The sequence below is a fragment of the Melanostigma gelatinosum genome (assembly GCF_949748355.1).
Source record: "Melanostigma gelatinosum genome assembly, chromosome: 10".
NCBI lineage: Eukaryota > Metazoa > Chordata > Actinopteri > Perciformes > Zoarcidae > Melanostigma > Melanostigma gelatinosum.
The window spans coordinates 18,840,970-18,857,214 of record NC_136643.1 but is presented as its reverse complement, the minus strand read 5'-3'; the positions used below and the strand labels follow the sequence as shown (position 1 = coordinate 18,857,214).

Below are 16,245 nucleotides of genomic sequence, written 5' to 3'. Positions count from 1 at the left end.
GGAAAGACAGAAGCGATTGTGGCTAAATAAGATGAGATAATCGGGTAACATGAAGAATGTTTGTTGATCTTGTCCACAGTCAGGACCGGAGCTACAACCTGGGTGGTTAAGATGCTCGGCACATTTCAGCCTGGATTTGAATGCAAATGTAGTTGAGATGGGAGAGCACAGCTCCGATCATAGCTTTTATTTTACCAGATCGGTGAGATTTACCTAACCTTAACCATAGTGCTTTAGTTGCCTAACCCTAACCATACATTTCTGCTATAACCACAATATAAACATTACACCGTTACCATGCAGAGATATTGAGAAAATAAATAATTTAAAAAATGTACTGAATGTCATCCAGAGGTTTGCAATATAGCCGTTCCTGTCAGGTGATGAGGTTGGATCAAATTCTTATTTTACTAAAATCTAAATCTCTCTTTTTTTCTCTCAGCACCATAAAAATGCAATGAAATCATGCATGTTCTCATAACACAGACCACCCAACATTGCTGGGACAGATATCACCAGAAATCAATGAGATATTGAGATGAAACTCCCTTTTTTGGGAGCACTCAGAACAAAGTCATATAAAGACAATGGCATGTACTGATCTTGATGCAAGATAGGCAAACTGTCCTATACACTCACACAATGTGCGTTGAAGAGCAGGTGGTGAGTTTCAAACCCTGCTAAGCTGGGAAAATACAGATGTGAATGAGTGAGCTGATAATCATCCTCTACCCAGCAGCCTGTACTGTTGAGGTGCAAGAAACCAAATACCTGCTTCTCATGGTGTGAAGAAGAGTATAGTTTACAAAGTTTGAACAAAAGATAAAAAGATGGAAAAGAATAATAAAACAGCAACCAGGTACAGAGTCTCACAAGTCAGACAAGGCAAGACAAAGCCACAAGGTCCCTTATTTATATGCAAAGACTCACCACAGGACGGAGGTCTTAAAATAATGTGGGCAGAGGATTAGACCTGCTGGTGGCTGTTTTCCATAAGTGCTGTTATCAATTGGGTATTGTAAATGAGGAGGAAGAGTCTCGTTCTATGGACCTATTGTACTCTGGCCATCTAAGCCTTAGCACCAGCCATTCTTGAAAAGGACTCCATCTAAGTCGCAGTGGGTGGAAATTGATTCCGATCCTCCAGAGAAGTGGGTCTATATCATTCACCTTTTCTTGGGAAGCTGCAGAGGGAGGCAGATATGAAGTTTAAAAAGGCATCAGAGAGGCAAGGTGGGCTATTGTCACACCCCGGTTCTGCTTCTCCTCTCCACTGCCTCTCTATTCAGTCTGGCACTGCTCCGTTATGATAAGTACTATCACCACTGGGCTATGTGTGTGTGTGTGCAGTCGCCCACTGTGGTGAGAAAGTCTCATGCATCTCCTGCACCGTCTATTCAAAATCAGTGGGGTTTTCAAAAAAAAGGTTCTTCTTTAATGGAGTTGCATCCAACAAATTGCAAACATCAGAAAGACAATGTTGGTGATACTTTGGTGAGACAACAGCATCATATTCTGTCCAGACAATTCAACACAGCATTGTTTCCACAAAGAAATAATGTACAACAGAGACAAGCATCCCATATAGCTCATAAATAAATATATATATATATAATACACATGTAGACATAAAGAGTGGTAACGCCCTCTGAAGGAGCATACAAATATAAGTACTACAATATTTACAAAGGGACTCCAAGACAATGCAATTCCTTTCTCTCTCTCCAAAATCAAGCACTCCAAAAACATTGACGAAGACAACATTTTCAACAACGTCAGTTAAAGTTAACTCAAACAATTAGCTTTACTTTGAAACATCGGGTTGAGTTGTTAACACTGTCTGAGGTATCTCCACATTTAAAGATGTTTGCCCTTTTGTCCATTGATGTGTTAAAGTACAGTCGGTCTGTTTTGAGAACTTAGTAAAAGAGATAAGACTTGATAAAAACTAATTGTAGGCATGGCTATCACTGACTCAGTTTTGGCATTCTGGTGTCAGTCTATCCAAATTGTTAAATTGCTGATTTCTTTTGAATGTTCTCGATGGCCATTTACAATCGCAGATAATTTTGACATTATATTTTGACATTATATTGCAAAAATATGTAGCTTTTTAATCCTAACTTTATTGAAATGCGTGATCTTTTTAATTTGAGAGCATGATTTCTAGTCAGATGTTGAACACTTTCAAAACACTGTCCTCGCTCTCAAACAGTCACTTGTGCTTGGATTTGCTCTGCTTGCACTGATTTCTTGCACTCCGGCTTCAGCCATTCTTCTCACACTCAGGCTGCTTCTGTGTGCTCAAAAGCTATATTATATGGACTTCCCTTTCTTTCTTTATGACTCTTGAAATGAAAAGACAGTTGTATAAACCAGCGTGCCAACCATACTTTTGCTTTTACTATAATAGCTACACCTGTCTCCTGTCGGTGTGCTAGAGGGGAACAAACAGTGGAGTTGGATTAGCAGCAAATTTCAGTTTGTGGCACAGATAGCCACCACATCCCAACTTCTAGAAAGGATTTATCTCAACCGAAACCATGACATTTTCCTCAACCTAACCAAGGAGGTTTGTTGGCAAAACCTCAGGAAATGTCTGGCAGAGAGAAGTAGAGGAGAGATCTGAGAGCAGTTCATGAACACACAGAAGTAGCCTGAGTGTGAGGAAAAGGGCTTAAGCTGGAGTACAGGAAAGCTGTGTAAGTAGAAGCATACAGGTTGTGCAGAAGCAGAGCAAATCCAAGCCCAAACAAGGACTATTTGATTGCAAGGACAGCGTTTTGCAGGAAAAGCATAACACAATCTGAAAAATCTGACAATCAAAAAAAGAGCAATTCTCTAAAATGAAAAGACGGCTCTTGAATAAAGATAGGACAAAACGCTCCATACAAACACAAAGGAATGCCCAGGCACATTTGTGATGGATGTCACTAAAATGAAATAAAAAGGACAAGGCGTGATGAAGGGAAAATGACTGAAAAATGTACAGTAAAACATTTATTTCTAGTATGTTGCACCTGCATTTGTAGTGACATCAAACATGAGGTACATAAGCACATTTCATTTACCAAAAGGGAACAGAAATGTGCTTGGAAGTTTCAACACATCGTAGTGCAGCAGCAGATTTCTGCACTCTATGATCCAGGACATATTTTTATAGTAAGTGTATTTACAGGTCAGCATAGCTGCCAGGTTAGATATGTGTCTATTTTTCAGATTTTCTTCATATTGCCCTCCGCAGGGGTACAGGTCAATACAAATGGTAAGCGTCGTTTGGCTCATTTGAGGGATGGCAGGCAGTTATGTTATTCTCATTCCATTGTCCTGATCAGTCCACATCATTTTCCAAAAGACAGGGGAAGAAAATGATATGGGCTGACCAAAAGTGGGAATGGGAGCAAGAAATTGTATCTGTCAGTCAGACAAGGAGACATATTTTAACCCTGCCTATGATTACAAACACACACACACACACACACACACAGAAACAATCAACTGCTTCAATCAATTTGAGCCAGGGTAGGTTTAAAATGATGTCAGTATGGCAAAGAGTTGTGATGTCCCGTTTCCTATCAGTCACAATAACACAATACACACATGGAGTATACACGTGCACACATGCAAAACTTAACTTAACCTTCAGAAATACACACAAACATGACACATCATCAACCTCTGACTATCATCCATTGCTTATTTTCCTTGCAAAATAACGGAGAATCATTCATTTTCCGGCGCAGCCGTCCCCCGTATCTCACACACTCTTTTGCCTTCTCACACGCACTGACAAGCAATCCATTTGGCGACTGTTGCAGGTTGGGAGAAGAAACGTTGGCAATGAAATATTGATATTAAGGAAATACCGAAAAACATATCCTGCGATGCATATAGGTGGCAGTGGAATCCATACAGTGGAGATCACAGTCTGACTCATTGGCCTGAAGGTGCATTCACCTCTAGTACAGACTTCCCTCTGGCCGGCACTGCACATGGCGAAAAAAGGAATATGGACGAAATGTAAAAAGTAAGCTGCAGAAAATCACTTCTGATATCAGTGAGGGAGAGATTTCAAGGGACTCTTCAGTTTCCTGTCTGCTCCTCTTCTTTGCTGTCTAGCTTTCAAACTAGTTCCCGGTCAAACTCTTTCACCCCATCTTCCCTCTCTAACCTCTCTCCCCGGGATTTCTTTCTCTCAACGGTCTCACTTCCCACCTCACACTGCCCTTCCTCGTGTCAAATTAAAGTGATGGAAATGAACTTGAGGGGACGCTAATTGCAATTGTCAATCCAATCTAGGCCGGGGCTGAAAGACAGGGGCTCCCTAGCACTTCATCAGTCTTCATTAATATTGAAGGAGCTTGCTGAGGAGCAAGGGGCCAACGTAATCTGCACTCATATAACAGTGCATCAACAATTAGGAAGCTGGAGAGGGCACCAATGGTGCCTGAGGGACAAATATGCCAGTCAAGAAGAAGTATGAAGAAAGATGTCAGACGACGAGGATGTTGTGCAGGAATAGATGATGCTTTCGAATGCCGTGGGAAATAGCTTGTGAACAAGTCAAAGCAATTTCTTAATGTTGCGTTTGGCCCACAGTAAGCCGCACATGAATGACCCATCAAGTGGTAATTGAATAGATGGCAGTACCAATAGTAATGAGTTTCCTTTTTTTTTACTTTAAATAGCGTTTCACATATGCACATCGATAAGACTTTAGAATTTATTTTCAACAACCAATAGTGTGTAGAAACATCCTACAATGTTATGCAATTAATTTACCCTTTAACCAGTACATCATCAATGAATGACCGAAGCCTTAAAACCCAACATCATGAAAAAGGTACAAGTTATCACCAAGTATTGTATTTGTATGTGTACTGCTGTTACTTTTATGGTGTCCAACACTTTACAATCAGCCTCTCTCATGATGATAACTTGTTTTCTTCTTGCACGCATAAACTGTAACACATATTTCTGACAGGCACCTAAAGGCAGCATAATGGCTTACAATGGTCACCATTTTTAAACCAGCAGTCAATATTGTGAGTTCAGCTTACAGTTGTGTAGTTAAAGTGTATCAAAATAAATCTGGTGAAGGCAGAAAGACGGACCGACAGTTGGTCATTCATTTATGAACCTGACGCATACACACACTACCACACACACACACACAATCTTGTTTTCCCCCTTTGCAGGGCCCGAACTTTTTTCACCCAAATGTGGGGCCCACCCTTTCCAGTGGCCCTACACCTTTGTAAAAAATCAAGTAAGATTAAAAAAAAAATCTATATAATGATCATCTATTCAATATATCAAAATTCTAAACTTTTTACACACACACAATCAAACAGCCAACACAGCTGGTCACTCCACAGAAGGGTTTTCCAATGTCTTTTGACTGCTAGACCTAGATGGTCATCCTCCTCTGGCAATGCTTTACCAAGCGAGCTACAAACTTTTAGCGATGCAGAAGTTAAGATCATAGACTGTTGCTGTTACTTCCTGCAGTTTTGGGGCGAAGCAACAAAAAGCATTCTTTTTTTGGAGGTAGGAGACTTTTTTTCCATCAACATGTCTTCCTTTGCATAACCTTCAGCTTTCAAACACTGTGAACTTGTTATAAACCCTGTTACATAATGTCTGTGATGGCGCCAGAAAGTGCGTTCTGTGTTTGTGCAGGCGAACAAAACATGTGAATATGGCCTCGAATGTTTTATTTCAGCACAGAAAAAAGCTCTGGCTGGAACTACTGCACTCTAGCTTTCCTATGTTGCATGATGACTTTGAGTTGCTCCCCCCCCTCCTTATTAACCATTAATTGGCCCCTTTACACCAACGCAAAGCGGAATCAAGACCACTGGGACTCAAAGAACACAGAAGGAGGTCACTCCTGCTGCCTACATTTCCTCTAAGCCACTTTCTCCTGTGCCATGAAAAAATACATAGAAGTCAGATTTAGCAGATTTATTGGCATATAGATAACTAGCCAGACATCTTCACTCTCTAATCACCCTTTTTACTCTCAGATATTACTGCTTACTGGTGCACAGTCTTCCATCCTGTACGCATCACTGTGGCAGCTGAGAATTGTGTGGGGTCGAGAGAACACTAAACACAAGCGCCCACATTAACAGACCACCACCATCATAGTCTAGAAACTCCCTTTAGTAGAGGCGTTAGTGCTTGAGCTTCCACACACACACACACGCGCGCACACACACACACACGCGCGCGCAAAGAAAGATGAAGAGATGAATGTTATCATGCAGCTTCATTACAATTGTACATTTTAAGGACAATTCTGTAGTTTGCAATTTTGCTGTAAAAATATGCTGAAAAATATCCATAATATTATTTTTCCTCGATTATCATATTGTCAGAAAGGATAGATACATAAAAAAGAAATAAAGGAAGTGATTAATGTGCAGCAGAGAAGAACAATATAAATGGAAAGTAAAGAAGGCGGTTGTGAAGGAGATATTCTTATCTTATAATGTGCATCTGTAACATAATATATGAATATGCAATGTTAGTTGTCCAGGTCCCTGGCTTCTTTTACATTTCCTCTACCCTTTTCTTTCATGAATAGCACAAAGGCCTATTGGAATTATTAAATGTTTCCATTTGGAAATGACAATTCCATCATTGATTAGCAGCTACAGAGACAGAGGAGGGGAGTCAGTGAATTTGGTGCTGTGCTGCTAAGCCATCTGATCACTGCACTAATATTGGGGGGGGGGGGGGGGAAATTACATGTTTACTAATGGTTGCAATTGCAAGACAAACAATCCAATCTGACTGTGGGTTTCTACTGGGACTTGGGAGAGGGGAGGAAAGGGAAGGATTAATATTTCATGTGCACAGATCAGTTTGTGAGCACACACGAGGAAGTGACATGAGGGAAAGAAGAGACTCCAAAGTGTGTGTTTGTCCAATTCACAAAACGAAAACATTACAGTGACATGTTGAGCAGGGCCCAACTTGTCATTTCAATTCATTTACAGAATTTACATTCAGAACGCAAATGTATGTTCGGCTTCTGATACGAGAGAAGGAATTAAAGGAGTTAGAATATGGATTTATGAGAGAATTAAACGTTGATGTAAACACTGCGTGTGGTTAAAACTCGCTGTTGTGCTGTTGGTTTGAATGTGCATATGTGAGAGTGTGGGTGGGGGTGGAGCATCCGCGCTAAAATGCATTGCGTTATTAATCACGGCGCGAGCGTTGATTCATCTGTCGTGGAGGCAGTTTGGAAGATGGACTCTATTTACTGCTAAAGCTGTTTGAGGGGCTTTGGGAGGCAGCCATCAATCTCTTGGCTATCTAGAAAAGAAAGAGCCAATGCACAGGCATCAGTTTCAATCACCTTCCAGAGACAGGTGGTATGGCACGCTGCTGCACAATAGTTTTTTTTTCTTCACTCCTTCACTTCTTCTCTACCTCAAGGTGAAGTTGTTCCCTCCCTGGGGAACCATGTTATTAATGTGTTTTATCATAATAACAATATTCCCTAAAAATACACACTGCACCCTGCCCTCTTGCTCCCTTGCTGTTTGGCACCCTGTGTTCCTAATTAGCATCTTCAATTAACCCATGTTAATTGGCAACCATGGAAAGGTGGAGGAACCTGGCAAGCTAGCGCCACAGGGAGACGTTTTGTAAATGAGTGGCTGTGTGATATAAAAATAGGCAGGTAAAGCGGGATTGTAGTCAAAAGCACCTTTAACTTCAACTTGTCTTCATGTAATATTAGTTTGCACTGATAAGACGTCGCTAAAAGTGGGAGTGAAACAACAATCACACCCCCGCCCACACACACACACCATATTTTCATCTGAGTCAGTGGGGCTTATTACCCCTGTAGGGGGCTAATGGTAGCACTTACCATCCATTGCAGCCTCTTTCTCAATATTAACTTGGGTTTTTTTTGCATCGTGGCGGGGGGGGGGGGGGTGCTTTGTCAGTATTGCTCTGCACACATTGCAGAACATTTAATGACTCTGTCTTGATGTGCTACTTTGATCAATCTTTTTTTTTTAGTTCATACACATACACGAGAGAAGACAAGCTGCGCAATTACTTTTACCTTATGTAAACAAACCATTTTGCCGTATTAACTTCAAGGAGCGAAATATGACAAACCAGAGCATGCCTTATTGTGGGACTCCGCAAGCCTCCGTAGCCCAGTTCATTCACACAGCAATACCAGCCAATGGATGCAGTCAGCACTTTATAGTAACACAGGGGAGCTCCCCAGCCCCCCCGGAAAGACTGGAATCAATTGGAGTTGGATGGCGTTAGCTGAATAGAGTGCAGGCAGAATGGTCTAGGGTGGTATTCTTGAGAAGCGGCCAACAGAGGTCAACAATAGCAGCTGACTTCACGGAAAAAAACAAAAAAAACAGGCAGTTTTTATTTCTCTCTCCTGCAGATTTTCACAACAGTAACTCCTTCTGACCTCTCATGACCTCACTATTACTGCTCTGGCAGCCTGTTTATATGAATGCATGTGTCCATCAAACCAAAATGGAGGTAAGCATTCATGCAGGGAAAATCCACCTCAACTGTACTTCCTCAGCATCACAGAACAACTAGTCACCTCAGCCTCCTCTCATTCATTTACTACATCACACTGCTGCCTACAAACTGCTGAAATGCAGGTTACCACGTGTCACATGCACCTGTACCTCTCAAAATATCTGAAAATGTTCTGAACGGTGGGAATTCATGTTGAGTGCAACATCACTTTTCCTTCTCTGTCTGTGAATCACGTTTAATCAAACAGGAGATTAGACAGATCGAGTTATTTGGGTTTTGATTATTCTATGCCTCAGATCACAATGGTGTGAGCGTACAATCAGTTAGACACTCTGAGGAGGAAGGAAGTCTGATTACCCCCGATTAGAGCAAAAATTCCTCGCTTCTTATCATTGACAATGTAGACACTAATCTGAGCGCTGATTGGTTGAAAAGGATCCAAGCGCAGGGCATTCTTTCGGCAACAAGGTCACATGAAAAGAGTGAGTAAAAAGTTCAAATTTGAAACTTTTTACTCTATGAACGATGCGAGAAGTGGATGTTTGGTTAATCTTAAGTATTCTCGGTTTGTTGTAATCTAAGTTTCTCTGTGCCATGTATTTATAGCCAGGCTATGCACTTTAGTGTACGTGAGTCTCTCTATTGTGTCCATCTGGCTTGTTAACTGCTGCCGCTCTGTGCTCATACAGAGGTTACCACTGATAATGCTTTCCCCAAGTCGTGGAGTAATCGCAGGAACGTAGAACCCACCCTCCGGTTCCCTCTCAGGTAAACTCCATTAGCTTCTATTAGCACTGTTTCAGTTGTTTGCACTGTTCGTGCTGTTAGCACTATTAGCTGCTAGCTAAGCTGTCTCCATGTTGAGAGCTGTGTGGAGGCAATACATGTGCTCTGAATCATCCAATCCCCAGCCTGACAGTTGTATATGTATGCATATGACGTTTTTCTATGGGTTAGTTGCGAGTCAAGAATGTTGGGCATGTACAAGTTCAATTCACAACCAGTTTCCTGTATTCTTTTGTGTTGTCCTTACTCTGAGGAAGGTGAGGTCCCGGCTGCGGTCGATGCTTGTGATCTCAAGGTTGCCCATTACGACTTCACAGTTCTCGTAGTATTTCCTCAAGGTGCGGTACTGCTGCTCCAGGTCCGACAGGGTGCTCAGCTTGTTCTCTGTACCAGCACATACTAGGGACATAAGGGCACAGAGGGATAAGTGTTACTACAGCAGAGCTCAATTTAGAAAACACACACACACACACACACACAGACATACAGACAGGGTGCCACTCTATTTTTCCCAGTTTTCACTGGGAAAAAAGCTTGAATGTTGTACAAACTGCAGTACTGGTAACCTTGATATGATTTTCCTATGAAATAAATGTATACAAAAAAGCTGGTTTGTGTTTTTATGTGCCAGACTTGGTGCAATAATCATCAGAGACAATGTAGTATAAACATGAGACCATGGACAGTGAGCTGCAGCACCTGCTCAGCTGGCCTGGTCGTGTAAGACTGGAAAGTCACTGGACCTCAATGCACCCTAACCACACCTCATATCACCCATTGGGGCACACAGAGCACATGGAAGCCCTTCAGCTGATAGCTGTGCTGCTCATTTCACAAGTAATTAAACAGACCCATTTCCGAACCCCCCCCCCCCCCCCCAGCCCCCCCACCCAAACCTCATGACAACACAATCTGTCCAATCAGCGGTTGCTGCCCACTCTAGCATGAAGACGCACACATATATGTGTGTGCATAGATTTCGATGCCGGAAAAAAAAAGCACATAAATCCTAAAAAACAGCTTTGTGTAAACACCAAAACAACAATCCCCCCAACAACCCCCTGCAATCTACCGAGATTAGATTGAAGCCTACATTGAAAGTGTCCTTCTGGACTTAAAGCATCAGCTACGTTGACAGTATTACGTGGCCCGACTCTTTTAATCCAAGCATTGTAAAGCCGCTGAATTGCAGCCAACCCTAAGACATAGACACTGACATTTGTTCTTTCGAAGCATAATAATGTAGTTTCATTTGCATTGCCATGCGCGGTGTGGTTTCTTCCACCCAGATGACAGAGGAGGCATCGGTGTGAAGGAGGGGTGGCAGGTCCTTCCCTGAGTCTTGTCACACTGTCACCCATGAGCGGTTACCTCTCTCTATGAACACCCTCACCCTGAAAGATCTTTACTGACGCTTTGCATTTTAATCCAAGATCCCTTACATACTATAATATACACTAAACTTTCCCTTTTTATACCATATACCCCCTCAATTCAATAGCGGTTAAGCAATACGCAATAAACTAAGCCAAACTCATTTACCCTTTATCTCCACACAGTCAGTCTGTGGCAACATTTTTCAATTCTAGTTCCTACTTACTGCCCATCAATACTCCACAGACACGTATGGGGAAAAGAGGATTCAGCCTCAAGGCAATACAAGCTGTGATGGCAAATGTAATGGTGTTCAAACACTTCCACATCGAAGCAGATATCAGATAAGCGGAACTATTCCGTTGTGGCCTGGACAATACCCGTACAAGCTCGTGGTGATTAGCCAGGTTGCACATAGCATAACATGCTACTAAGGAATGATATATGACAGACCTGGGTGTTTTCAATAACAGTTAGCATAGGCTTGAGGGGAGAAGGGCGGAGGGTCATAAAGCGAGGATAGGTGTAATAAACTGTTATTGCACCCTTGGGGCAGGGTACCGAGATCACAGGAATGGGGCATTGTGGCATGCGGCGTCTGGTGGAATTTATACCAATATGCTTCCTCAAGCATGCATTCAGGAAGCCTGCTGAATTTGGAAACCTGTCTGGATGGGAAGTTGAAAGGCTTTTTTTTTTCCCTCTCCATTAGTGTTGTCTAATGAAAGACTATGAAATCGTATAGCTCTCCATGAGCCTGAGAAGGCGCTGACTGCCAAGTGAACCGCAACAAAACCATCTGTGCAGCATGCAGCGTATAGGAAGTGTGAACTGTTGCAGAGCTGTCGGTGATCATTCTGCCGATACGTCTGCATGTGCATGAGCCGGCCGTAAATAATAGACCTCAGAATGTATCTCCCCTCTCTCACTGCATGATCAAATCAATGTGTCTTCATGCTCAATATGTAACACCTGAGCCTGTACATCGCAGTAAAGGTTGTGGAAAACACAGCCTCTGCTCTTTATGTTGGTGCAGCCTGCCTACCCAGGAGGAGATGCTATAAGACACTGAGTTGTCGACTGTTTTAACATACTGCCTATGATGCGGGAATAGACTGCGAGAACAGATGAATCTTCACATTGTTTAAAAACTGACGGCCGCTCAATAAAAGAGAATCCATCTTATCGCTTTGATGGATTTCAGTCCCAGGCACACTTAAAGCAGAGAATGCCAATGAGGTTCATTCTCTCTATTCCATATATCACGCATATTTTTTTGCCAGTGTGAGTAAATTGATTTAATTTATTTGCAGGGAATTTCATCTCAAAAGTGATGGATTAAGGCAATGAATCATAATAATTCAGGATTTTCCAATAAATGTAATTAATGAGAAGATTATAAATCGATGGGTGGAAATTCATATCTGGATGAATTTGTATGGTCTAGATTCTAGAAGATAATTTAGTTTAGTTTTGTTCTGCAATGCTTTAAAATAGGCAGTGAGCTTGTTTATCCCCTCATCAGTGGAACAAACATATTGTAATATACATGTACCACGTGTTAGTGGGCACAGACAGACAGAAGCCAGCCGTATGTCCATTGAATATGACAAAGAAGAGAAACTCTCTCTTTCTCTCTTCTGCATCCATTTATCCTTCTCTCACAAGTCAGTCACAAACTTTGTGAGGGACAGATGGGTCGGTAGCTGTTTAAATGGCTTTCATGCAGCCCCCCGTGTGTCTCCACCAGACAACCAGACAAGACCAGAATGCATCTATCACGGTCTCTGACACAATCGCAGTGTCACTGACAGATATAGAGGGAATGCAAACAGTGAGCTCTCGACATAAAACACAAAACAGAAAAAAAACGAAAACGTTTAAATGTTTGCACAGACTGAAAAGCCCCTGAGCCTCATTTTCATCCATTTTTTTTTCTTATGAATATCCTCATCAGGATTAAGTTGGCACTCCACTGCTGTGGTTCCTGCTCCTTGCCCAAGTCATTTCATAGGTAGTGCACACAACAACTTCATCAATAGTGCCTTGTGCGATTATTGAATGTATATAAAGCTGGCGAGTCTCAGAGGTTTATAGGCTGCCAGGGAAGCCGGCAAAAGGTCATCCCAATAGCCAGTGACTGACTGAATTAAATAAAGTTGCAAATGTCACTTCCATAAGTAAACACCGTCAATAGCTGAGCTTGGCCAACGTGCCTTGAATAAACAGGGGGGACCTTGTAGAAGTTGCACTCAAACACTGCCTCTCACAGGACACAAATTTACTCCATTTTCTGTGATCGAAAATAAAAAGTGTTACATTTGAGGTCAGAGCTGTCCTTTGTCCCGTAATGTCCCCCTGATGAGCTTTTCTGGCTAAGTATGAGTTACAAGCCACTGCTTCTGATGGTAATCATGGCCCAGATTATTGTCCATCTGCTGAGCGGCTTAATAAGCATCAGAAACAGTAACTAGACGAGTGTTCGTGATGACGGCACGGTCCAGTAGCGCTAACCTCTCACTGCCCTCTGAGCTCTGGTCACCTACCAACAACGCTGTCGCTGTCTCCATATGGTCGACCATAAATTAGCATTCATCCCATCGCTGGTGCACACAGGACCAAAACCGTGTGGGCGTTTTCAGTAGAGGAATGCTTGCAGCTGCCAGCGTGCACCCTTTTGCTAACAGATTGACTACAGTGCATATATCTGATATATTTCAAATGTGACTAACAATTGGTCCATGGTTATATGATCAGTACGTGCACTGTGTTGTTTAGTCTCACCGCCCTCATTAACCCTCATTCCTGCAGCAGGCTCTCGTCAGCAGGGGTCTACTCTATTAGAACTGTGAGTATAAAAGACCGAACAACACAGGGGAAATAAAAAGCAAACTGAAGTTTTTTAAAAACAAGAGAGTATAACGCATTTAAATATATGCATAAGCACTCTGTGGGAAGTGGGTAAACATGTATTTACCTTCCATAACATCCCTGTATTGAACTGCAGTACATTTCGAACATCTTTTTTAACTTAGGAATAATTTTTTTTGTCAATGTAAATAGCTATTTACACTCTCATTCATTCTCTCTGATGTCTGGTGTGACCCAGTGCTCAGTGATACTATAGCTGTCGCTGAGAAAGCCCGATGTAGCCGGAGGGAAAAGAGATGGAGGAAGTGGAGGTTTTAAATGGAAGCATGCAAACAGTAATCAGGCTGCTAATAAAACACAACTGTAACCTATGATGTTGGTTACTGTTGCTATTAAATAAATAAATGAGCCATGTAACAAAGTGTAGCTCGGTATGCATATTTCATATATTTGGATATGACGATTCCTGGAAATATCTAATATGTTTGCAGACAAACTCAAGATGGAATTTCAAATTTGATGTCTTCATTTGAACACATCGTATGTTTAATTCAGTGGTCCAGGGAGTTCCCAAGATTTTTTCATTTGTTTATGTATTTACTGTGGGGAAACCGGTCAGTCCAAAGCCTAAACAGTTTGAATGGCTGCACCCTATCCATTTATTCTCACACCATCGTGCTCTCTGTAGCTCTGTAAGATTTAAACTTGTCTCCAGAGAAGAGAAATATATCCAAGTCACAGGGGAGTGATTGGCTGACACCGTCATACACCTCATTACCCCAAATGCTCTTGCTGCTTCTCCTTGACTGAATGCACTGCTGACAGTAGGTCTAGTGAAAAGCCTTTTGGACCCTACACTGGCCAGTACATGCATGGATGTGTGTGTGAGTATGTTGTGTCCACATGTGCAAGTAAGACCCTGAGTTTTGACTTACCCTCCAAACACAGAAGTGTATTGATTGACGAGCCTGAAGAAATTTAAAGAAAACAAGTTTACTTTGCACGTTTTACTCTTTGTTTATGATTCTACTTCATTGATTTTAGATTAATCAGCCTTTCTAGTAAAAGCACTATAGCCTCTTTTTAATGCTTTTTGGCAGTTGTCAGCAATGTGAGTTTTAAAAAATGTAAAAGTCTTAAAGTATTAAAGTCATTAAATCATAGCGGATTCGAATGTCAGTAATGATGCAATTTCAAGGACATGACTGAATCATAAGTAAAACCTCCATGTTATCAAGTACACATTAGGTCCTGTGATCAATGGTTCTTGATGCTGATGGGGTCATTTACAAGTTCTGTTTTCAATGAACTGCCACTGAAATGATCTGGTATTAGCTGGAAGACTTCTTTCTGTTCTGTAATGAGGGAATTGTTGTACGAAGGGTTTAAACAGCTCTATTTGTTGGGATATGTTTTACGATTTCAAATGCAAACCGTCGTCAAACTGCGGGCTAAAGATGCAGCAGAGCCTGTAACGTAAACATCGTGGACTTGAAATCATTATGTTTTTATTGCGCAATCATATCAATTGATTTAGCTAGATATGTGGTAATAGCAGGGATGACAGAAGGTGTTGTTCAAGCAATGTTAATTGTCATTGGAATGCAGTGCGAAAAGAAGAAGCAAACAACTTGTGGAGCCTTAGATTCTTCCCATCGTGTGATTTTGAATTGATATCAATGATAGTGGTAGGGAAGAAGGAAGAAGAGAGGGTTGAACTGTTGAGTTATGTCGATGAGAAGAAGAAGGGTGGAGTATCTCAAACATATGTCAAACATTATACCAATTATGCTACTTAATTGAGATGCTGACAATAAGACATATATCATTTATGGTGCATTTTAAAACTAAATAGCACCAAAAGCACCTTCATCATTTTCTCCAGAGCCCTCATGATCAAGGAAGTGGGTGGATATATTCTTTGGATGGAGGAATCGTTGTCTCCTCAAGCAAAGTTTGAAGCAATCAATGAAGGACCTCCCAGAGTGGCTCTGGATGGTGCTCTAAAGGTACGCCCAACACTTTTGGTGTGCAGGATAGAGTTCGTTCAACCTCCTCGATGATGGAGCGGATCACGCCTCTCAGTGAGCAGCTTCATGACAAGTTTAGCTTGTTGCCCAGAGAGGAATCGTTGACCCTCTTGTCAGGCACCTGTATTCCCTCCTCCTGAAATTGTACTGCCAAGTATTTTGATTAAATATCATGCCAGGAAGTTTGGCATGCCAGCTTCTCTCACTACGACTTCCCGAGAGAGCTCTTACAGGTCAGCCAACTACAACGAGAACCTCACACAGCTGACTTTGGTGGTGTTGCTCAAAGTGTTAACAGAGTAGGATGAATGGTAGACCAGGGTTACTAGGACATTATGCTTTGGATCATCTTTACTAAACATGGTCGGACTTAATTCTCCGAGACGAGAAATCTTTTTTTTTTAGTTTTGAAACATTAATCAAGTATGTTATGGTTTTGCCAGCATGTTTCTCAATGCCTGTATTAATCAATACAGTACCACAGGAAATCTAAAGACAGTCAGCTTTTCAGTCTGGCATTTTGGTTGGTTTATTACAACTTTAGGAGGTCACAGTGAAGATAACAGAGGATCAGGAAATTCACTCCCACCAGAAGAGTGATTTGCACTCCACATGTTAATAAACCAGTTTTAGACTGAAA

General features: G+C 41.7%; 1 protein-coding gene across 1 annotated transcript in view; it reads right to left on the bottom strand.

The window, feature by feature from the left end:
* The window catches only part of erbb4b (erb-b2 receptor tyrosine kinase 4b), a gene marked incomplete at both ends in the record, with an annotated part of 248,119 nt that overhangs the window by 115,424 nt on the left and 116,450 nt on the right, over positions 1 to 16,245 (bottom strand). Inside the window, one exon of the mRNA XM_079277462.1 lies at positions 9,578 to 9,729. Coding sequence (XP_079133588.1) covers positions 9,578 to 9,729 — 152 coding nt within the window. The remainder of the gene's footprint in view (positions 1 to 9,577; positions 9,730 to 16,245) is intronic.